Below are 24,032 nucleotides of genomic sequence, written 5' to 3'. Positions count from 1 at the left end.
CTTGCATTTAGGCCTTAATGTCTTAAAACTCCCAACTTAGTTGTACTGCTACCACCATGAGCAAAAAAGCTCTTCTACTGCTCACTTTACCTAAAGTGATCTCTATACCATTAGTTTCCAGTATGTGTTACGTTATGCAAAATACAATTTGTCATACTATTTTCCAATAAAATTACCAAAAAATGTTCACTATAGATACTCTAAAAAGTCACTTGTTAAATTCCAATTCATTTTTTCTGAAGATGAGCATATATTTATCAATGAGCTATATAAAACCAGTAAGTCTACAAGGTAATAAATAATCACTAATTTCCTCAGTAGAGATTTTTAGTCCTTCACATTAGAGTCAAAATAAGTAAACACAATGGCCAAATTTAGCTTAGCTGTGTCAAAAGATTTCTGCTGAACTATATCACTGGGGGAGGGGGGGTTGCAGGCAGGGGGGGAATCTGAATATTTCAGGTCTTTATTTAGTCATCATGTCTTGGTCATATGGTGTAAAAGAAGCTATTTTACTACTTACGCCGATATTCAGCTCCAAGTCTCAACATTAGTCGGATGGGAAACACTTTAGCCCAAGGAGTTTCCCATTTCTGGATGAGAATCCCAAACAAGTAAGGTGGGGTTGGGAGTACCAGGTCTTGCAGTGACTGGTAGGTAGATGTCACATATAAGAATCCACCATGTTCTTTGCTGCCAAGGAAACTCTGACTGAAGAAGGAATGTCCCAAGTTGCCCACAACATTTCCTAAAACAAAAAAGCTCATTAATTACTCCTCATCAATAAATCGATTATATTTTTTATAATCATTATTACTTAACACTGGGCCACACACTACCAAACACTAATTCCCAACCTTTCACTAAACATGAAAGACCCATGTTTACAAAGTTTTTAAAATAAATGATATTTATTAAATGAAAGTTTGTTTTCCAATTTTATAAGGGCCTCTGGTGAGCATAAAATAGCTTATATTATCACACTGTAGAAGTCTGTCTAGCTAAAAGTAAAAAATATTAATGTCTTCCTTAGATTGTACAGCTTTACTGTATGAACTGTATATATGAGACCTTTAGAGGTCTCAGGATAAGAATTATTGCCTCAAAAGTCATGAAAAAAATGTTAAGACTAGGTACCTGCTCTCACAGAGCTTACAATCTCATTGGGTGAATAAAGTCCATTCATGAACACAATGAATTAAGATAATAAGTACAGTTTTGTATGAGACATTAAAGGAAGAAAATCTATGGAGAAGGTAAGATTCATGCTTTGTACTTCTGGGTGAGACAAATATGAAACGTAACTTAGGGCTTATTTAAATTCATATTAGTTTTTTTGTCTACTAAGCACCTTCTAATTCAAACATTTTTTAATGAAACAGTGACAAATCAGCTTTCATTAAGGAGACATTCTCCTCAGTTTAGAATTACAAAAAAGCAAAAAAGCTTCCCAACAGGAGCTGTTCCATAATGGAATAGTAGACATGTTCCCTAGATATGTACAAGCTCCCTCTGATATCTCTGAAAGAAATAACAGCAAATACAGAGATCCTCACCAGAAAACTTAATGCTTCCTTTCCTTGAAAACTACTGTCTACTCATGCAACAGTTCAGTGATGGGTCACAGAATCCTTGAGTGAAGTAGGAAGCTATGTTGACAGCAGGGTCCGCAGGTGAAGGGAACACCTCCCCACAAAACTCACAGAAGCCTTGTGGCTGAGAGCCATGTTCACCTGCACATTATCATCTGCCAAATATATTTAGGGGCAGTACTCTTGCCCGAGGATTAACCAAATCTGGCTGCACGTTTGAGCTGCTGGGCCAGATCTATAAAAACAAAAAAATCCCCGTATCAAGGAAGGAGTATGTACTCTGGAAAAAAAAAAAAAAAATTCACAGATTGTGGAGTCACAGAAATATGGGTTTGAATACTAGTTCAATTACTATTATGTGATTTGGGGGCAAGTTATTTGACTTCTGTGAGCTTCAACGTCTGTGTAAAATGGGGGATTATAAATTTCAGACCTGTTGTGAAGAATAAATGATGGAATATATGTAAAATGCCTAACAGTACATGGTACTGTGTTCTCAAAAAATTATAACTATTATTGTTATAATGCACATATACATATAATGATTAGCCAACATTACAGAATTTTCTTTGCTTTATCAAAAATTTTAGAATAAGGTTTGTATAAATTTTCATCTTTTAACTTGGAGTAGGGGAAGAATGGGAGATAAAAGAGATGGAAGTTTTTTTTTTCTGCCCACAATGGAGAGTACACAATAGCATTCCTCTAAAGTTCTAATGAGAGTATAATGTTTGTTTCGTAAGACTGCCCTAGTGCATACAACTCAAAGGTGACAACTATGTTGGCTTGGCCCACAAGGCATTCATTCATTATTCCTTTGGCATTTCTTTTTTTTTTTTTTTTTAATGTTTTTATTTATTTTTGAAGGAGAGAGAGACACAGCATGAGTGGGGGAGGAGCAGAGAGAGAGGGAGACATAGAATTTGAAGCAGGCTCTAAGCTGTTAGCACAGAGCCCGACGTGGGGCTTGAACTCATGAACTGTGAGATCATGACCTGAGCCAAGGTCGGACGCTTAACCGCCTGAGCCACCCAGGCGCCCCAGCATTTCTTTATTAGAGACTGGAATCTATTACTGGTTATTTTTCCACAGATATTTATTCCCTTTTTGCTTCTACGACCTAACAACCTACTCCTCCTCATCCCATATCCCAATCAAATTCAGATTCGTCACTATGCTCCTTTATATTATAAAATATTTGTTATCCTTTAAGCATCTACTTTCTTTAAAAAAATTTTTTTTAACGTAAATCTCTATCAATCCTAATGAGTGATTTAATTTAGACTCTCATTTACCATCTCATCTAAAAACAAGTAGCATTTCACAGGTGTTAATACCGACAAAAATAAAACACTGGGTATGAGAATTCGACAAAGATAAGCTTTCACTGAAAACTTAATCCGGGGCTCTTGAACTCATAAAGCCTGTTATATGTTTGTTTACACAGGTACTTCTCTATGGGAACATTCAATACAATGGATCCACTGAATTAATTCTATACACCCCAAGACCACTGAAGAATCCATATAAATAAAATAGATACCAATTCATGCTTCTGTGTTTAAATGACCTGGCAAGGATGTCAAAGGTTTTGTACCAATAGTTTACAAGGCAATTTTACATGGCCTTAACCAGATAATCATCAGATCAGTGCCACTAGGTTAACAGAGCAGGTATCATTTCCCTGAACTTTGGGATTTTCATTTTACACATGAAGAAACTGAAGCTTAGGAGTGGAAGTGAAGTGACTTGCAATATCATAACTGTCTTTAAAAGTATATAGTAATTTCCAATTTTCCATCTTAATCTGTAATTTAAACTTTGTTTTTCAAAGTGCTTGCAAAGAACTATCTTTAAATTCAATTCAAAAACAACTTAAATATCTATGCAACAACAGCTTCCTTTTGTTTCAAAGCATATTTATCAATCCTCACAACTAACTCAAATGGAGTCTTAAAGAAAGAACTATGAGGAAAAGGAACCCCATCCTTCCCAGCCCCCGCCAATTTTAAAAACAAGGGCCTTCCCCTCACACCCCTCTCCCCTCCCTTTTCTTTTTAATCAGGAACCAGCCAACGGCCAGGGCCTCACTGGGGCAGGGACACCCTGGGATGAGTTTCTCTGGGGCTTTATTTTGTTTTGTAGATGGTTTTTTCTCCCACAGTGGGGCTGCGGAGGGGTGGGGGCTTTACAGTCCTGCCCCGTCTCACTGCACTCTCTTCCCAACCCTACCCCTATTTTCGGTGATTTTTGTGTGAGAATATTAATATTAAAAATAAAATCAGAGAGGAGCGCCTGAGTGACTCAGTCGGTTGAGCGTCCAGCTTCAGCTCAGGTCATGATCTCACAGTTTGTGTGTTCAAGCCTGTGTCAGGCTCTGTGCTGACAGCTCGGAGCCTGTAGCCTGCTTGGATTCTGTGTCTCCCTCTCTGCCCCTCCCCCACCTGCAATTGTTTCTCTCTCTCTCAAAAATAAACATTTAAAAAAACTTTTAATAAAAAGATAAAATCAGAGAAAAAAATTCCGAACAAATGCCTCACTTATTTTAAGAAATATTAATATTCATGAATATTAACATAACTAAACATCAAAAGAATTTAAATAGTCCCTTGGTGTTGTTTGTAATACAATAAACCAAAATTAAGCATGAGTACTTCATTAAAGGTCATTTCCTCAGTTTAGAGCATCTGTGAGATTTACTATGTAACTTCAAAAAGTTCAAGAGGCAGTTTATTGCTTTTTTAAAACATGGGATTTAGAGATATAGCTGAATTCAAACCTGAGTTCAGCCATTTATCATGTATTTGATCTTTGGCAAGTTACTTATGCCCTCAGTGCCTCTCAGTTTCCTCATATGTAAAACTGGGACAAGAACAAGAAGAATCTCACAGAGTTCTAGTTGAGAAGAAATCAAACAGTGCACAGAAAGCAATGAATATACGGCCTAGCATGTAGTAAGTGCTCAATAAATACAAGATATTAGTCTTAAATCACCTCTTCATAAATAATTCCATATTACTTCTCATTGGCTGAAAAATTACTTGCAAAGCAGCAATACCATGGCTCCTCTGCTCATAGAAAGATACAAAATTAATTAACCAAAACGATTCACAAGTAATTGCAAAAAGAGACTAAAAATCTGAACCATGATACAACATTCTTTAACTGGAAAAACAACGCAAAAATATTACTGATGATGAAAACACCAATGAAGTTCTTCCTTCTCTGGAAACACACTTGTTAGGAAACGTTTTTTATTTTTGTTTTTCTTATATTACAGATAAAAAAGTGACTTGCTTTAGAAATACTAAAGATTATAAGCAGTATAATTTTTATGGCCATGAGAAATAACAGCAAGCCACTAAAATCTGAAACAATTACTGGACACTGACTGATCAATCAAGCATTTACCATATGACATGTACTGCTAGAACTGGTCCAAAAAAGAGATACATATAATAAAATATTTTCTAATATGCACAAAAGACTTCCAGTCATTCCACAAACATTTATAGGACACCAATCATGTTTTTATAAATGTTTTATCAATTATTTATATTCTTTGACAGACTATTTAAAAATCTTTCCCCCCCCCCCCTCCTCTAATTCACCTATAATTTTTCTTCTAAATACTTGTGGGGATAGAAAATTGGCAAGAGACAGTGGTTTAAAAATATCTAAACACATCTTTTCTAACTTAATAGTAAGTATGCATATATATTCTTAGATTGAGATAAACTTCCACATTAAAAAATAAAAGATCAAACTCCATTGTATTTGAGGCCTATAATTTTATTAGTGACATTACACAATTATTAAAAATAAAATTCATAGATGAATGAAATTTATTAATAACATTCAAATTAATAATATAGTACTTTAAAGTTTACTTTGCCTTTTGATAAACCTATGTAAGAAATTTAAATTAACCAAAAGTTTATCTGGGTTAACTCAGGTGACCACGATTTAAAGATACAAAGTAAGGAAGATTTTAGAAACAGAATAGGTGGCAAGGAGAAATGGCAAAGAGAGTGGCAAAGAGAAAACAAAAAAAAAAATTTGTTTTTAAAGATATGAAATTTCCCAAGTAATCTGCTTGAGTGACCCATGGTATTTCTTTCTCAAGGACCAGAAACACTGGGCCTCAGAAACACTCTTTGGTTGACCTCAAAAGTATTTTACTCTAGTCTCCAAGTCCCAAAGGGAACAAGAAGTGAGAAATAATAAGCACAGCATTTTTATTAACAGAAGTGTTCTCTGAAGTCTCCTTTCCTCCAGGTACTTTTCCATCAAATGACAAAAAAAGCACCAACGTAGCTAAAGCAAACTAAGGAATAGGAAGAGAAAGGTCAAAGAAATCTTTAGGGATTGATCATATAAGTGACATCATGTCAATTTATTGATTCCTTCAATCCACAGGTTTTGTTTGTTTGTTTGGTTTTAATTAAGCTTATCCAATGTGCCAGACTGTTCTAAAGACTGGTACGGAGAATTGAGCAAGACAGGTAAATCTTGTCCTCATAGAGCTTATTTTCGAAAGGAGGAAGACAAACAACATCAGTTAGTAAAACCAGTGATAAATATTTTGAAGAAAATACAACAAGGCAAGTAATGTAAAAGATGATGAAGGGAGGGAAGAGAATATTTCTTTAGCCAAGAGGTTCAGGGAAAAATCCTTTGAGGCAGAAACATTTGAGAACACACCCAAATGAAGAGAAGGCACCAACCAGTAAAGATCTGTAAAGAACAACATTCCAGGTCTGGAAACAGTAAGTGCAAAAGCCAAGGTATTAGACTGAGTTTGATGGGTTCAAAGGTCACAAAGGTGATCAATGTAGCTAAAGCAAACTAAGGAGTAGTAAGACACAAGGTCAAAGAAATCTTTAGGAACTAGATCATATAAAATCTTGCAGGCCAAAGGCATTTGGAGTTTATTCTAATTGTAGTGGGAAGCCACTGGAAGGTTTAAGGCAGCTTCAATTGTGCCTTCACACCCATGACTGACTATACTATATAAAAATCCTCTCAATTCTCAAGGATTAGATTTAGGATACCCAAGGAACAGCTGAGAGACGATAAACATATCTGCAAACATAAAATTGCAAATGACTGAAAGGGAACAAAAAGCAATTTTCAAAGGTGAAAATGACTTAACTTACAAGGTTAATATTTACATTCTGTGTTTATAATTTTAATTGTCTTCTTGCTTTGTTCCAAAGTTAAATCTAAATGCTAAAAATTAATAGCAGTGTACGGGGCACCTGGGTGGCTCAGTCGGTTGGGCATCCGACTTTGGCCCAGGTCATGATCTCACAGTTTGTGGGTTCGAGCCCCGCATCGGGCTCTGTGCTGACAGCTCGGAGCCTGGAGCCTGCTTCGGATTCTGTGTCTCCCTCTCTCTCTCTGCCCCTTTCCTACTCACAGTCTGTCTCTCTCCTCTCTCAAAAATAAACAAACATTGAAAAAAAATAGCAGTGTAAACCTTAGTATGTCAGTGTAAATATTAATTCATATTAATATATTCTTAATAAGTTTTTTGAAAACAGAATGTGCCCCAGGATCCAGCACAAAAAGCAAAGGAAAATTACCCAAAACAACAGTTCAGAGATATTGAAGACTGAGTTCAGAGGCTCCAACATCAAAAAGGAAGAAGACAATGTTGGGAATGAAACAGAAGTAATATTCAGAGATAATAACCTAGAGTTTTCCAAATTAAAGAAATGTGTTTTCAGATGAAAAGTACACTTTCAGTACTCAGCAGTAAAAATAAAACTAAATCCACATACATGTACACATACAGATCAATAGAATAGAGAAAGAGACCCATATACAGAATATAAACTAATATTCAAAAACAGTATCAAGGTAATTGTCAAAATGATGGTATTTTTAAGTTTATATGTATTTTGAGAGAGAGAGCACAAGCAGGGGGTGGAGGCAAGAGAGAGGACTGCAAGCAGGCTCCTCATTGTCAGCACAGAGCCTGACGCCGTGGCTTAAACCCATGAACCGTGAGATCACGACCTGAGCTGAAATCAGTCGCTTAACCGACTGAACCAACCAGGCGCCCCCCAAAAATAGTCTTTTTAACAAATGGTGTTGAACAACTGGATGCCCATAAACAGAAAAAAAAAAAACACACAAAAAAAAAACCCAAAACAATAAAACTTAGAGCCTTACCTCTATAGGAGCCGAGGACAGGCTGCCCTAAGATGGGCCTTTGGCATGAAGATTATCTTAAGTTAACAAGCAATTAAAACCCAGCAGGTTCAGGAATAGCTCTTTACCTCCCCACAACTGCCTACAAAAAAATTAAATACGGGCACCTGGGTCGCTCAGTCAGCTAAGCATCTGACTCTTGATTTCCACTCAGGTCATGATCTGTTTGTGGGTTCCTGCCCTGCCTCGGGCTCAGTGCTGATGGTACAGAGCCTGCTTGGGATTCTGTCTCCCTCTCTCTCTGTCCCTCCTCTGCTTGCTCTCTAGCTCTCTCAAAATAAATAAAAATGAACTTAAAAAAAATTAAATAAAGGACCTGGTCTGGGAAGAGAGCTATCACCATAGATAACTTGATACTCTGAACTAGGTATTGGATGATAGGGAGGAACCTACCAAGGCTTGTTTGATGGAAGTTCTTTATGTCCCATTGTTTCTGAGTGGCGGAGCAAACGTTTGAAACATTTACTCTTTTTCATCTCCCTGTGAATTGCATTCCTTTCCTTTGAAGTTCCAGATCCCTACTACTCCTTTCTCCTTAGTTCAGAATGACATATATACTTCATTTTGCCTATCTTTGCAATTTCCAAGTCTGTGTGGAAATTAAAAATCTAACCAAAGAGGTGAAAAATCTATACACTGAAAACTATAGAAAGCTTAGGAAAGAAATTGAACAAGACATAAAAAAAATGCAAAAACATTCCATGCTCATGGATTGGAAGAACAAATATTGTTGAAATGTTAATACTACCGAAAGCAATCTACATATTCAAAGCAATCCTTATCAAAATAACACCAGCATTCTTCACAGAGCTACAACAAACAATCCTAAAATTTGTGTGGAACCAAAAAAGACCCTGAATAGCCAAAGCAATCCTGAAAAAGAAAACCAAAGCTGGAGGCATCACAATCCTGGACTTTAAGATGTATTACAAAGCTGTAATCATCAAGACAGTATGGTACTGGCACAAAAACAGACACTCAGATTAATGGAACAGAATAGAGAACCCAGAATATGGACCCACAAACGTATGGCCAACTAATCTTTGACAAAGCGGGAAATAATATCCAATGGAATAAAAACAGCCTCTTCAGCAAACAGTGCTGGGAAAATTGGACACTGACACGCAGAAGAATGAACCTGGACCACTTTCTTACACCATACACAAAAATAAACTCAAAATGGATGAAAGAACTAAATGTAAAACAGGAAGCCATCAAAATCATAGAGGAGAAAGCAGGCAAAAATCTCTTTGACCTCGGCCGCAGCAACTTCTTACTCAACACGTCTCCAGAGGCAAGGGAAACAAAAGCAAAAAATGAACTATTGGGACCTCATCAAGATAAAAAGCTTCTGCACAGCAAAGGAAACAATCAGCAAAACTAAATGGTAAACCAATGGAATGGGTGAAGATATTTGCAAATGACATGTCAGATAAAGGGTAAGAATCCAAAATCTATAAAGAACTTATCAAACTCAACACCCAAAAAACAAATAATCCAGTGAAGAAATGGGCAAAAGACATGAATAGACACTTTTCCAAAGAAGACATCCAGATGGCCAACTGACACATGAACAAATGATCAACATTACTCATCATCAGGGAAATGCAAATCAAAACCACAATGAGATACCACCTCACACCTATCAGAATGGCTAACATTAACAACTCAGGCAACAACAGATGTTGGTGAGGATGTGGAGAAAGAGGAACCCTTTTGCACTGCTGGTGGGAATGCAAACTGGTGCAGCCACTCTGGAAAACACTATGGAGGTTCCTCAAAAGATTAAAAATAGAACTACCCTATGGCCCAGCAATTGCACTACTAAGTATTTATCCAAAGGATACAGATGTGCTGTTCAAAGGGGCACATGCATCCTAATGTTTATAGCAGCGCTATTGACAGTAGCCAAAGTATAGAAAGAGCCCAAATGCCCATTGGCTGATGAATGGATAAAGATGTGGCATACAACAGAGTATTACTTAGCAATCAAGAAGAATGCAATCTTGCCATCAGCAACAACGTGGATGGAACTAGAGTGTACTATGCTAAGCGAAATTAGTCAGAGAAAGACAAATATCATAATGACTTCACTCATATGAGGACTTTTAGACACAGAACAGATGAACATAAGGGAAGGGAAGCAAAAATAATATAAAAACAGGGAGGGGGACAAAACATTAGAGACTCTTAAATATAGAGAACAAACAGGGTTGCTGGAGGGATTGCAGGTGGGAACATGGGCTAAATGGGCAGGGGCATTAAGGAAGATGAGCACTTGTGATTGAGCACTGGGTGTTATATGTAGGGGATGAATCACTGGGTTCTACTCCTGAAATCATTATTGCACTATGCTAACTAGCTTGGATATAAATAAAAATAAATAATAAATTAATTAAAAAAATAAATTTTTAAAAATAAAAACAGCCCAGATAATCTAGAAAAAAAATTAGTGAAATGCAAACCATAATGAATACTATTTTATACTCACCAGATGAGCAAAAATTAAAACTCTGATGATATCAAATGTTGGCAACTCTTATATACTAGGGATGGGGACAGGTAGGCATAATTGGTAAACTACTCTGGGCAACAGTTTAACATCATCTAATAAAGCTGAAGATATCCATACCCTACAAACCAGCAATTCTACTAAGTGTACATGTACAAAAATTTTGGAGAACATGTCTGAATAATAATAAACTGGTGAGAACAGCAAATTATCCATCAGGAGAATAAATTGTGGTAAATTTATATAAGAGGTATAAAACAGTAGCTGCAAATGAAATGAACTAGAACACTAGAGCTATGAACATATGCCAGAAACATATGGTGGAATGAAAAAAGCAACCCACATAAAATATATACAGTGTGATACCATTTGTATAAAGTTTAAAAACATGCAAAACAATGTATTATAATCTTGTGATAAAATTACAGAGAAAAGCATGAAAACTACTAACACAAGACTGATGACAGTGGTTACCTAAAGGTTAGGAAAGTTTAGAGGGAAGATGTAATCAAGATTGGTCACTGATCAATGCTTCAAGGGGTTGGTCATTATTTCCTAAATTGGGTATTTTGTTTATGGGTGTTTATTTTGTTATTTTGCTTTATAACTTCCAAAATTATTTTTAAAATATATTTAAATGCTTTTATATACACCAAATAATTTTTTAAAGGTAAGTAAAAAAGTTCGGAAGAAGAGATTACTTCTATCTGGGAGGATTATTAGGGAAGAGTTCATGAAAAAAAGTCATCTCTGAGTAAGGCTTAAGACAACTGAGGGGCACCTGGGTGGCTCAGTTGGTTAAGCCTCCAACTCTTGATTTCAGCTCAGGTCATGATCTCACAGTTCATGAGTTCAAGCCCTACACTGGGCTCTGCGTTGACAGTGCAGAGCCTGCTTGGTTTTCTTTCTCTCTTCCTCTCTCTCTACCCCTTCCCCACAGAAGCTCCCTCTATCCCAAAATAAATAAACTTATTTTATTCTGAAGGCAATATAAGGCTCATTAAAAGTTTTGAGTAAGAGAGGGAAACAACCAAACATTAACTCTAGAAATAATAATCTGGTAGAAACAATTCTCATTTCATTCAAATACATGTTCTGAATGTCTATCTGCAAAAATCAAGTACAAAAGATAGAAGAAGGGTGGGGAGATGGCAAGAAACAATATATAATCTAGAATCTCCCATGGCATTATAATAACCAGAAGGCATGCTTAAAGTCTCAGAATGTTATTACTCACAAAATGTAATTTTCCCTCTCACTTTGGAAAGCATAAGCAACTATGCATGACAAAAAAATTATATGTTAAATAAGAAACACATATATACACATTATTATCAAATATATATAGATTAAAAATACATAGGAAATTGTAAAGAAAGTTCATTCAAGGGCTTCTAAGACTTTTTTTTTTATACTTTTTTTAATGTTTACTTTTGAGAGAGGGAGAGAGGGAGAGGGAGAGAAAGTGCAAGTGGGGAAGGGGCAGAGAGAGAGGGAGACACAGAATCTGAAGCAGGCTCCAGGCTCCGAGCTGTCAGCACAGAGCCTGACGTGGGGCTCGAATCCATGAACTGTGAGATTCAGTTGGACACTTAACTGACTAAGCCACCCAGGAGCCCCTGAGCTTTTTTTTTTTCTCTTAAGTTTATTTATCTTAATTTTGAGTGCACGTGAGAGAGTGAGCACGCAGGAAAGGGGCAGAGAGTAAGGAGAGAGACAGAATCCCCAAGCAGGATTTATGCTGTCAGTGCAGAGCCCAATGCAGAACTTGAACCCACAAACCATGAGTTCATGACCTGAGCCGAAATCAAAAATCAGACACTTAACCGACTGAGCCACCCAGGCATCCCAGGCTTCTAAGGCTTTTTGAGTGATTTATGGCAGAGTAACCACCATGCAAGTGATAGAGTATTCAAGGCTTTCACATTCAGGAAATTTAAGACAGAATTTGCCAATTCCATGCAATGTGTTACATTTAGGTGTAAAAGATGTTTGTACTTATTAAAGATGTTTCCACTAATTAAAAGATGTTTCCACTTATTAAAGAAAAATATAGTGAAATTATATATCAAGTTACTACTTTGATTTCTAAAATACAGGATTCTTAAAACTGGTATAACTCAGATGCATACCTGTTTTTTAAAACTGCTATGTACACATAGAGGCAACTGACGTAAAGAACAGTAGTCTGGGAGCCTTAGTCCTAGTTCTGCCACCAACTAAGTCTGTGATTTAGACAAGCCATTAACACCTCTCATTTTCCTCATCTAAAAACGTCTCATTTTCCCTATCTAAAAAATGAAGAGTTTGTACCAGATGATCAAAGATACCTCCTAGTTTTTATGAGCTGCAAAATGATTTCTATTTGAGGATAGACCCTTAAAGATTACTTGTTTATGCCTTTGAAAGGTCATTTACTTAGATATATATGTGCATGCCCTCATCCTATATTACAGATAATATTTAAAACAGCTTACATGTGTTATAATCTCACCTTAGACTTTCACTATTATCTTACTGTCAGTTCAAAGTAAGTTTTGTTGTAGAAATTTTGCATTTTAATATGATAGTTCAAAATGGTCTCTACTGATATAGAAGGATACTTCTGGAAAATGAGTAACCACTTATGGTAAACATGTACTTTAATGACTCATGCAATGACCACAGCCTTTCCTTGTTGGTATTCCTCAGAGCTCCATTCTCAGCTCTAGTCTCTTCACACTGGCCTGTCCCATTCACTACCATAGTTTCAATAATCACATAAATACCGAGTCTCTCAAATCTGTATTTTAGCCCAGATCTACTTCCTGAGGTCCATCTGTATCCACATATTCATCGTCTATTTACATATCGCCACTGTTGTCAATATTTCAAACTCCACACACTGAACAAAGAACCAATCTCCCACTCCTCTGCCAGATCTGCTCTTCTTCTATTATCTCGATGAATAAGAACACAGTCCACTCAGATGTCCAAGCCAGAAATGTGAAGCCACTGACTTGTCCCCTCTTATCCCCCACATACAGTTAATTACCAAATCCTACTGAAATGACACATCACTGTCTTTTATCTTTCCGATACTCTTTATTCCCACTGCTATTACTAAATTACTTTATTAAACCCTGATAATTTCTTAATTTCTTGCTGGATTCTAACAATAGCTTTTTAAAAAACAACAAAGTGTTGGTGAGGATGTGGAGAAAAGGGACCCTCATGCACCACTGGTGGGAATGTAAATTGGTGTAGCCACTGAGGAAAACAGTATAGAGGCTCCTCAAAAATAAAAAATAGAACTACCAAATGATCCAGCCAATTCCACTCACGGATAGTTATCTGAAAAGAATAAAAATACTAACTCAAAAAGATATCTGCACCCTATATTCATTACAGCAATATTTACAATAGCCAAGACATGAAAACAACGTAAGTGTCCATCAACAGATGAATGAATAAAGAAAATGTGGTGCACATATATAAAATGGAATATTATTCAACCATAAAAAAGAAAATCCTGTTATTTGCAACAACATGGATAGACCCTGATAGCATTATTTCAAGTAAACTAAGCCAGACAAAGATAAATAAATAACATATGATCTCACTTATACGTGGAATCTAAAACAAGCAAACAAACAAAAACCCCGTAGTACTCATAGATTTAGAGAACAGATGGGTGGGTGAAGGATGGGGGTTGAGAGGGTGGGTAAAACCAGTGAAAGTGGTCAAAAGGTACAAAATTCCAGTTATGAATTAGTACTGAGGATGTATGTAGAGCATGGGAACTATAATAATATTATATTGCATTGTATATTTGAAAGCTGCTAAGAGGGTAGATCTGAAAAGTTTTCATCAGTAAGAAAAAAATTGTAACTGTATGAAAATGGATGTTAACTAGACTTACCATGGTGATCATTTCACAATAAATACAAATATTGAATCATTATATTTTACATCTGAAACTAATGTTACAGTCAATTATATCTCAACAAAAAACTTTTTAAGTCAATCTTATTGGGGTATACACAATTTCATGCAATAAAACCCAACAATTTTAAGTACATAGTTCAATGAGTTTTGACAAATGTAAACATTCATGAAACTACTATACCTAACACTATATAGTATATAAGTATTTATATAATCCCAGAAAGTTCCTAGGGCCCCTCTGTAGTCAGGGGCAACTCACCCCCAACTCACCCCAGGAAACGTTGATCTAATTTCTATCACCACAGACTCATTTTGCCTGTTCCAGAGAACCATGTGAATGGAATCACGTAATATGTACTTTTTTGTACCTGACTTTTTTGTTCAGCATAATGTCTGTGATATTCATCCATGTTGTATGTATCAGCAGTTTATTTTTTTTATTGTTGAGTTGTAGTCTAGTGTTTAACCATGATAATTTTTTGCTTATTCACTGCTTCTTAGCTCAGTTTACCTGCCACAAGACACATAGACTTTGATCCATTTTCGTATTGCCTCTAAAGTCATCTTTCTAAAATGCAAATCTGCTTCTGTCCCTCATTTTTTTCCAATTGTTCCTCATTGTCTGAAGAATAAAGGATGGACTTCTGAACAAGACCTTCATGAACCTCCCATGCCTTTGTCCCTAATTCCCTCTCAAACCCCCCAACTGCTTGGGCCCCCAATGTCATTTCTCTGTTTATAGTTTTTACATGTGAATACATCCAAACTGAGGAGAAAAGTGACTGTTTCAATTCATTTCTGGAAATAAATTTAGGTCCCAAGTATTACATGGCCTGACAGCTCCACCTGACTTCATATTAATCCCATACATTTTAGGACTGATACTTCATAGGTATGTGGTCAGTTGCCAATGTATTGCCTTGTCCTCATTTAATATTACACCTGAATGATCACAGAGACTAAGACATCAAGGTATAATCTTTTATGCATAAGCTATAATCACACTAAAGATGCCATTTATATCCTGCTTTTGTACCTACTTCAAGAGCATTTTTCATGTTGCTACATTCTGTTCATAAATATTACGTTTAATGGCTAAAAAATGCTCTAAAAAAGATGCATACATCTCATCAGTATAACACAGTTAAACCTTTCACCTATAGCTGGGCATTTAGATTACCTCTAAATTTTTGTGTTAAATTTAAGTAATGTTGCAATAAACACCTTCCTTTACAAAGTGTATTTTACATTTTAGGTATTTTTTGGGGGGCATAGAATCCCACAAGGGGAATTACTGCATTCAGAAAGCATGAATAATTTATGGTTTTAATATATTTATAAAACATTATCAAGTAATACATGAAAATAATTTTAACACCTGGTCAACCTCACTCCCCTTTCCAAGGCTTGTTCCTCAGAGACAATCTCTTCTATTCATTTATTGTAGTTCTTATACTCTATTTACCAACTACAGATATTGTTTTCTTATTTCCGGTTATGATAATGAGGTTATAGCTCAACTACAACACTTCTTACTGCCTCTGTTAATTCAGGAGAGGTTAACTTTGTAATGCCAAATGTATACATAAACATATTTCTTCTCTCTCAACTTATAATATCTTTCTATTAGTATTCTTAGTCTTTTCCAATAGCTATGCACATACTTTTACATTATTAGGGCTAACAATATTTATAATTTATTTTGAAACCATAATAAAGTTGTCCATGCTAGTGGCTTTTGAAACTTGAAAATTAAATAAAGAGTATTTACGTTATGATTATATAGGTACTGTTAAGTGAAAAAACAAGTAGTAAGTTATGATTATGCTTCCTTCTACCAGGTACCAATATCATGACCCCTAAACCACTCAAAGGAAAATATTCTTACATCATGGTCAATGGATTCTCATACAACTTTGATTCTGTAAAATAATAATGACTACACCAAGTAAAGCACTAAAATTTATATTTCCTTAAACCTTGGCAAGTTCTAACTTGCTACTGATACCAAAGTCCAATGCCAGGCTTCCAAAATTATGATTGTTATTTTGCATCTGACTCCAAAAATTTTTATCATCTTATAAAGGGTGCAGACTAAGTCATAAAGCGTCCCCACCTGCCAGAGCATCCCGATAAAGCTGCACAAAATGATTGAAGATATCCTTCGGCAAACACTTCTCATCCGGTAGACACTGTAGAAGAATGACTATCTCAGACTGACCCACTGCATGCATTCCCTTGGTTGTGAAACACCAGCACTTCCTGTTCACATCTATAAATGGAATAAATATATAAAAATAAAGACATTCTTCTTAATATTTTCCTTTAAAAATGCAGAGAAACCTGTGCTATAATACAGCAAAGAACAATATAGGTCATACTGAAACTATATAATTCAATTGTGCACTATAAACGCATTGAGCCAAAAAACAACTGTAGAAAATAAAACATACCAATGCCTCTGGCTTTAAGCAAATACTTAGAAAAACAACTGGAAGGGAAGTAAAAGAAAAAAGCAAAAGAAAATGCAATTAAAACTTTTAACTCCTATTACTGGAAGGTGTAATTACTAAAGAAAAACATTTCATTAAAAATAAAATAAATAAAACAAAACTAGGTATCCTAGGCTATAATGATTAAAGAATATATTCCCCCCCCCACCTGTATTTTAAAAAAGTCACTCTACCAAGGGAAATAATTACTTATGTAAAACTAGAAACAACAACAATAAAAGCCAAGATTATAGCTTTGGATTCAGCTTGTGGCCTAAAAAATATATACTTTTACATATACTTTTTAAACTTAATCTGTGACTGAAAGATTATAGCTTTTTCTTTTTTTTTTAAGATTTTATTTTTAAGTAATCTCTACACCCAAAGTGCGGCTTGAACTTTATAACCCCGAGATCAAGCATTGCATGCTTACTGACTAAACCAGCCAGTCCTTTTTGGGAGAAAATTCTAGATAAACAGAGACATGATTTTACTTGGTTTCATTCTGTAAAAAGTGGTGAAAGTGGTGAGAGGATGGCTCTTCTGGACTACTTACTTCCACTTCTTTACCTTAAGACTTTGTGGAGAACCAATAGCACAAGCCATATGTAGTTAATGTTCATTCTTTGACACCTTTATTATTTATACTCCAACACAATAGGATCCCCAAAGGAATTGAAATAGGATTCAAATATAATTATAGATATCACAATGTATATCAAAATTAATAGATTCCTTTTTCTCACTTTAGGGAATGTTACTTTATGTATCTAAACAGGAAGCATCCAATCCAACTATATTAAGATGGTGTACACTTCAGGAATTCTGGGTTAGCTATTTTCTAAGTATAAATTATGAACTAGATATGGTCAACTGAAATTTCAAGCAAGTTATTTTAAAATATGATTCTAGAAGGAAAGGAGGCAAGCATTAACAACTGGCCAAACATACAAGGGTACAATTAACAAGTAAACCAGAAACCTGTATTTTATTAATATAGAACCTCAAAGGAAGTAGCATATAGGTGTTTCTGGTGTCTGAGGTCAACTTAAAATAAGTATACAGTGAGAATGAGAGGATAGTTCCCCAGTGCTTCCCTCCTTTCTCCAAAACTCTACCTATTAACATTCATCCAGGATAAATGCATTCTCTATTTTCCAACACCGTCTTAGAATCAAGATTCTAATTGTCCTCTAACTCATTCTGATGCCCAAGAAACTAGCCCCAAGAACTGAGAGGTTTCTGAATCTTAACTTACAAGGTACTGAAGTTTTACTATGTGTTAGCTAACTAACATTTCTCTCAAATAAGGCTTTGCACACAACTAAGGTGTATGAGATTTAAATCTAGCATGTAAATTGTTTGACCCTCCTGGATAATTTATCCACCTCCTCTACTCTGGTGGGGAGTTGTGACGTAGCACATCCATCTCAGGAAGAACTTAGATCAGTTCAACTTTTGTTTGGCTTTCCTCCATGGAGAATTCATCTATCTCATCTCAAGAGTTTCAGTTAGTCCCATAGTTGTCCTCTGGGATATATTATACAAACCAACTTCTTCCGTACCCAGTTTTCAGTAAGCTGTGGATCCATCCATATAAAAATACTTGTGTGTACCGAATTTGAAAGCTTTACTTATTATCTATGAGTCAGTAAAGTATCTCATTTTAATTAAAAAAAATTCTAACTTACAATTTACAATTTTAACCATTGACAACAAATTTGCATTTAAAACAAATACAAGTGGGTCAGGGCCACCATCCTCTAATTGCTGCATTACTGAAATCTGTGATGGTTTCTCTTCCACAGCATAGTCTGTAAGGAAAAACAAACAAACAAACAAAACATGTAAAGGATTAGTTAAAGGGACAAACCAAGAAAGAAATCTGATGGAGAAATGGGCTGATTATCCACAGGAAAGAATTAAACATTTGATTTGTAGTTAGGGTGAACATAGGTTTATACCTGCTGTCTTAGTGTCATGCTAATAGTGTCCCTTTCATTCTCAAAAGTAACCCAGTCCAGTTTGGATGAGAACATGGTTATCCTATGTATAGGCTTCTCCACAAAATGGTTTATGCCATAGTCTAAAGACAGCCCTTTAATTTAAAAAAATTCTCCAACTATCATAAGAAGAATTTTACATACTACATGTTCTAAGGCCAACATTTAAAATAATCCATGACGGACAGAGGTGTGTAGGAGATGAGCTAGATGGGTGATGGGTATTAAGGAAGGCACTTGTTGTGAGGAGCACTGAGTGTATGTAAGTGATGAATCACTGAGTTCTACTCCTGAAACCAGTATTGTATTGTATGTTAACTAAAATTTAAATAAAAAATAAGATAAAATGAAATAAACCATGATATACACTAAAGTGGTAATAGACGGTAAAATAGTTACCTCTGGATGAAAAGATGTTGAGGGGTTGAGGTAGAGGAGAATCCTTTTTATTCTATATCCTTTAGTACTGTTGAAATTTTTTACCATTAAAAAATTAAACTTTAGGAGCACCTGGGTGGCTCAGTTGGTTAAGTGACTGACTCTTTCTATCGGCTCAGGTGGTGATCTTGCTGTAGTGAGATTGAGCCCCACATCATGTTCTTCACGAGCATGTAGCCTGCTTGGGATTCTCTCTCTCCCTCTCTTTCTGTCCCTTCCCCCCTCTCAAAATAAATGAATAGACATTAAAAAAATTAAACTTTAAAAATGTACCCAGATAATAAAAGTATCATAAAGTGACTGGTTTCATGACATACTTCCTCTAAGTCAAGAGTTCAGTACATATATCAATCACCAAAATCACCAGTAAATCACACAACATATTCCAAACAAGGACAAGTTAATACTTGAGACCTTGCACAGAACCTTTCCCATTTAATCCGTGAAAGCACAGTGCGTGATATTCAGCCACGCCATTTTGAATGACAGTAGCCTTCCCAGCTTGAAGTCAAAATCATGGATAATAACTATTGTAGAATGTAAAGATACAGAAAAGGAATTGAAAATCTGTAAGTTGCATGTTGTTTGATTAGTCATATAAAATGCATCATTATACTCAAACTTTCACTCTTCGCAGATGACATGATACCCTATGACATGATACTTCCATGATACCCTATGGAAAACCCAAAAGACTCCACCAAAAAACTGCCAGAACTGATCCATGAAATCAGCAAAGTTGCAGGAAATAAAATCAATGCACAGAAATCGGTTGCATTCCTATACATGAACAAGGAAGCAACAGAAATAGAAATCAAGGAATCGATACCATTTACAATTGCACCAAAACCCATAAAATACCTAGGAATAAATCTAAACAAAGAGGTGACAAATCTATACACTGAAAACTATAGAAAGCTTAGGAAAGAAATTGAACAAGACATTAAAAATGGAAAAATATTCCATGCTCATGGACAGGAAGAAAAAATATTGTCAAAATGTCAATACTACCCAAAGCAATCTACATATTCAACACAATCACTATCAAAACAACACCAGCATTCTTCACAGAGCTAGAAAAAACAATCCTAAAATTTGCATGGAAACAGAAAAGACCCCAAGTAGCCAAAGCAATCTTGAAAAAGAAATCCAAAGCAGGAAGCATCACAATCCCGGACTTCAAGCTATATTACAAAGCTGTAATCATCAAGACAGTGTGGTACTGCCACAAAAACAGACACTGAGATCAATGGAACAGAATAGAGAACCCAGAATATGGACCCACAAAACGTATGGCCAACTAATCTTTGACAAAGCAGGAAAGAATATCTAATGGAATAAAGGTAGTCTCTTCAGCAAGTGGTGCTGGGAAAACTGGACAGCGACATGCAGAAAAACGAACCTGGACCGCTTTCTTACACCATACACAAAAATAAACTCAAAATGAATGAAAGACCTAAATGTAAGACAGGAAGCCATCAAAATCCTCCAGGAAAGAGCAGGAAAAAAACCTCTCTGATCTTGGCTGCAGCAACTTCTTACTCAACATGTCTCCAGAGGTAAGGGAAACAAAAGCAAAAATGAACTATTGGGACCTCATCAAAATAAAAGCTTCTGCACAGTGAAGGAAATAATCAGCAAAACTAAAAGGCAACTGACCGAATGGGAGAAGATATTTGCAAATGACATATCAGATAAAGGGTTATAATCCAAAATCTATAAAGAACTTATCAAACTCAACACCCAAAAAACAAATAATCCAGTGAAGAAATGGGCAAAAGACATGAACAGATACTTCTCCAAAGAAGATATCCAGATGGACAACCGACACATGAGAAAATGCTCAACATCACTCATCATCAGAGAAACACAAATCAAAACCACAATGAGATACCACCTCACACCTATCAGAATGGCTAACATTAACAACTCAGGCAACAACAGATGTTGGCAAGGATGCGGAGAAAGAGTATCTCTTTTGCACTGCTGGTGGGAATGCAAGCTGGTGCAGCCACTCTGGAAAAACAGTATGGAGGTTCCTTAAAAAACTAAAAATAGAACTACCCTATGACCCAGCAATTGCACTAAGTATTTATCCAAGGGATACAGGTATGCTGTTTCAAACGGGCACATGCACCCCAATGTTTATAGCAGCACTATCAACAATAGCCAAAGTATGGAAAGAGCCTAAATGTCTATCGGTGGATGAATGGATAAAGAAGATGTGGTGTGTGTATACACACACACACACACACACAATGGAGTATTACTTGAAAATCAAAAAGAATGAAATCTTGCCATTTGCAACTGTGTGGATGGAACTAGAGGGTATTATGCCAAGCGAAATTAGAGAAAGACAAATATCATATGACTTCACTCATATGAGGACTTTAAGAAACAGAACAGATGAACATAAGGGAAAGGAAGCAAAAATAATATAAAAACAGGGAGGGGGACAAAACATAAGAGACTCTTAAATATAGAGAACAAACAGAGGGTTACTGGAGGGGTTGTGGGAGGGGGGATGGGCTAAATGGGTAAGGGGCATTAAGGAATCTACTCCTGAAATCATTGTTGCCCTATATGCTAACTAATTCAGAAGTAAATTTTAAAAAATGCATCATTATAGACAGGGAGAACAGATACCATTTCCTACTGACGAAAAGAAACAAAAAAACTATTTTTTGGATGTAAGGGGAAATGTCTACTCTGCCAATGAAAATATTTATTGAAAAGAGAAATACTAAGTGACTTTTATTTTTTTTTTTTAATGTTTATTTATTTTTGAGACAGAGAGAGACAGAGTGCGAGTGGGGGAGGGGCAGAGAGAGAGGGAGACACAGAATCCCAAACAGGCTCCAGGCTCTGAGCTGTCAGCACAGAGCCCGATGCAGGGCTCGAACCCACGAACCGTGAGATCATGACCTGAGCCGAAGTCGGACGCTTAACTGACTGAGCCACCCAGGCACCCCTAAGTGACTTTTAAAAAGAAGAAGATATTTGTACGAAGTTATTCTACTGGAATACAAAATTGCAAAATTCTGGTGAAGAGACAGTAATAACTAGTTGTTTCTTAGTAGGAGAGGTTTTGATAATTAGACTTAATGAAAATGGAACCTTGTACTCTTATTTAACAATAGAGTAGGCCAATTTAACTTATAAATCTAAGACTTACCAAAATAACCAAAATTTGAAACTTAAGTCATAATTTTACTAACAAAAGACTATTTTTAGAGGGTTGTAGTAAAGTAGCAAAGGCACCATATAATCAAAAGATGCTTAACTTTATATGAAAATTCATTGTTAAACTATTTGGGACATGGCATAATACCTTCAGCCAACGTTGCTGAGAGCGCACTCTAGGCCCAGCACCATAGTAGGAGAAGACAGAAACGTAAATTAAGACTGAAGGAATGCATGGTCTAAGTGAAAGAATCAGACCTATAAAATATCTAAATTACAATAAGAAAAGTGTTAGTACAGTAAAGGTCTATAAGAATTCAAATGGAGATGAATTAAAAATGCTACTACAGAGGTAGCATAGGTAAGAATTCAGAGAAGGGTTTTTCATTAATCTGGATTCTGAAAAATTGAGGAGTTCTTCAAGGAGTCTCCATTATACAAGGGTATGCTAGGCAGAGAAAAGGAAGATAAGGAAAATATTAATTACATGAGTACTTTGCACCTGGCACTGTTCTTGCTATATAACTTCTAGTATGAAATCTGATTTAATATTCACAACAACTTTTAAGTAGGTGTAGTTACATAATTTTTTTTAAGACTAGGAAAAAGATTCAGAGAGGATAAATGGCCTACCCACTGGATCACAGCTAGCAAATAAGGGTACTAGGATTAGAATTCAGGTTTGTTCAGTTTTGCAGTCCAGTCCATTCTCTCCCGACTATTCCACAGCATATGAAAAAATATGGAAGTGTAGAAAGTAAATATTCAGAAAGAGTAAATAATCTGGAGTATGCATGTAATATGCTGGGGTATTGGCTAGAAACAAAGTTAGAAAGGAAAGTTGAGATAAAGTTAAAAGGAACATTGTATGCTAAAATAAGTAATTTATACTGAAGGCATTGGGAATCCATTGAATGCTTCTAAGCCAGAGCAATATATGATAATATCTATGTTTAAAAAGATAATTGGCAACAACATGGAATATAAAATAAAGGAGAGAAAGAATGAAGGCAAGGAGACCAGGTAAAAGACTAGAACAAAAGTGTGGAAAGATTATTGATAAATCATCTCCTAAAAATGTACTAACTAAATGCTGATCTGGATCTATCAACAACAAACTTTCACATAAAGATAGGCATTCCTTTGACTGGATAGAAACTTTATTTCTTACCAGAACACTAAAAATGTTTTTTTAACAATAAAATTGCTACTTAAGTTCAGCGGTCTCTGCTTACTTTATGTACATTTCTGAATGCATATTATACTGCAAGACAAAAAGTTACATTAATGTCCTGACTTTATCAGGTGGGCCAATCCTACAACCATAAGCAACTCTTAAGAGTATTATGTGCTTTAAAATATAGAGAAAAAAGTGCCAATGAAGTACATTTGTATAATATATACTTCTAACGAATGAAATGACCCTATAAAAACACAAAATTTACTCTAAAACTATCAGTAACAGCAACAATTATTTTCATGCCACTGAGTAGCTGTTTTCTTTGTTGGAAAAGAAAAAGGTGGTTAAAACTCAAATTCTCTCTTAGAAGATAACATCTGGCATACTTGCCATTACTATGACTGTTTAAATGTTTCTTTTTTTTTGTTTTGTTGTTATTGTTTAGTTTATTTATTTTGAGAGAGAGACAGCATGAGCAAGCACAGC

General features: G+C 35.7%; 1 protein-coding gene across 2 annotated transcripts in view; it reads right to left on the bottom strand.

Moving 5' to 3' along the window:
- Window positions 1-24,032, bottom strand: part of ZFYVE9 (zinc finger FYVE-type containing 9) — a 214,321-nt gene that overhangs the window by 57,465 nt on the left and 132,824 nt on the right. For both annotated transcript variants that reach the window (XM_042997157.1, XM_042997158.1), the window contains exons 9-11: window positions 18,434-18,556; window positions 16,367-16,522; window positions 524-748 (exon numbers count right to left, since the gene is read on the bottom strand). In XM_042997157.1, the coding sequence (XP_042853091.1) occupies window positions 524-748; window positions 16,367-16,522; window positions 18,434-18,556 (504 nt within the window). The remainder of the gene's footprint in view (window positions 1-523; window positions 749-16,366; window positions 16,523-18,433; window positions 18,557-24,032) is intronic.

The sequence above is a fragment of the Panthera tigris genome, chromosome C1 (assembly GCF_018350195.1).
Source record: "Panthera tigris isolate Pti1 chromosome C1, P.tigris_Pti1_mat1.1, whole genome shotgun sequence".
Lineage (NCBI taxonomy): Eukaryota > Metazoa > Chordata > Mammalia > Carnivora > Felidae > Panthera > Panthera tigris.
This window is presented reverse-complemented; position numbering and strand designations above follow the sequence as displayed.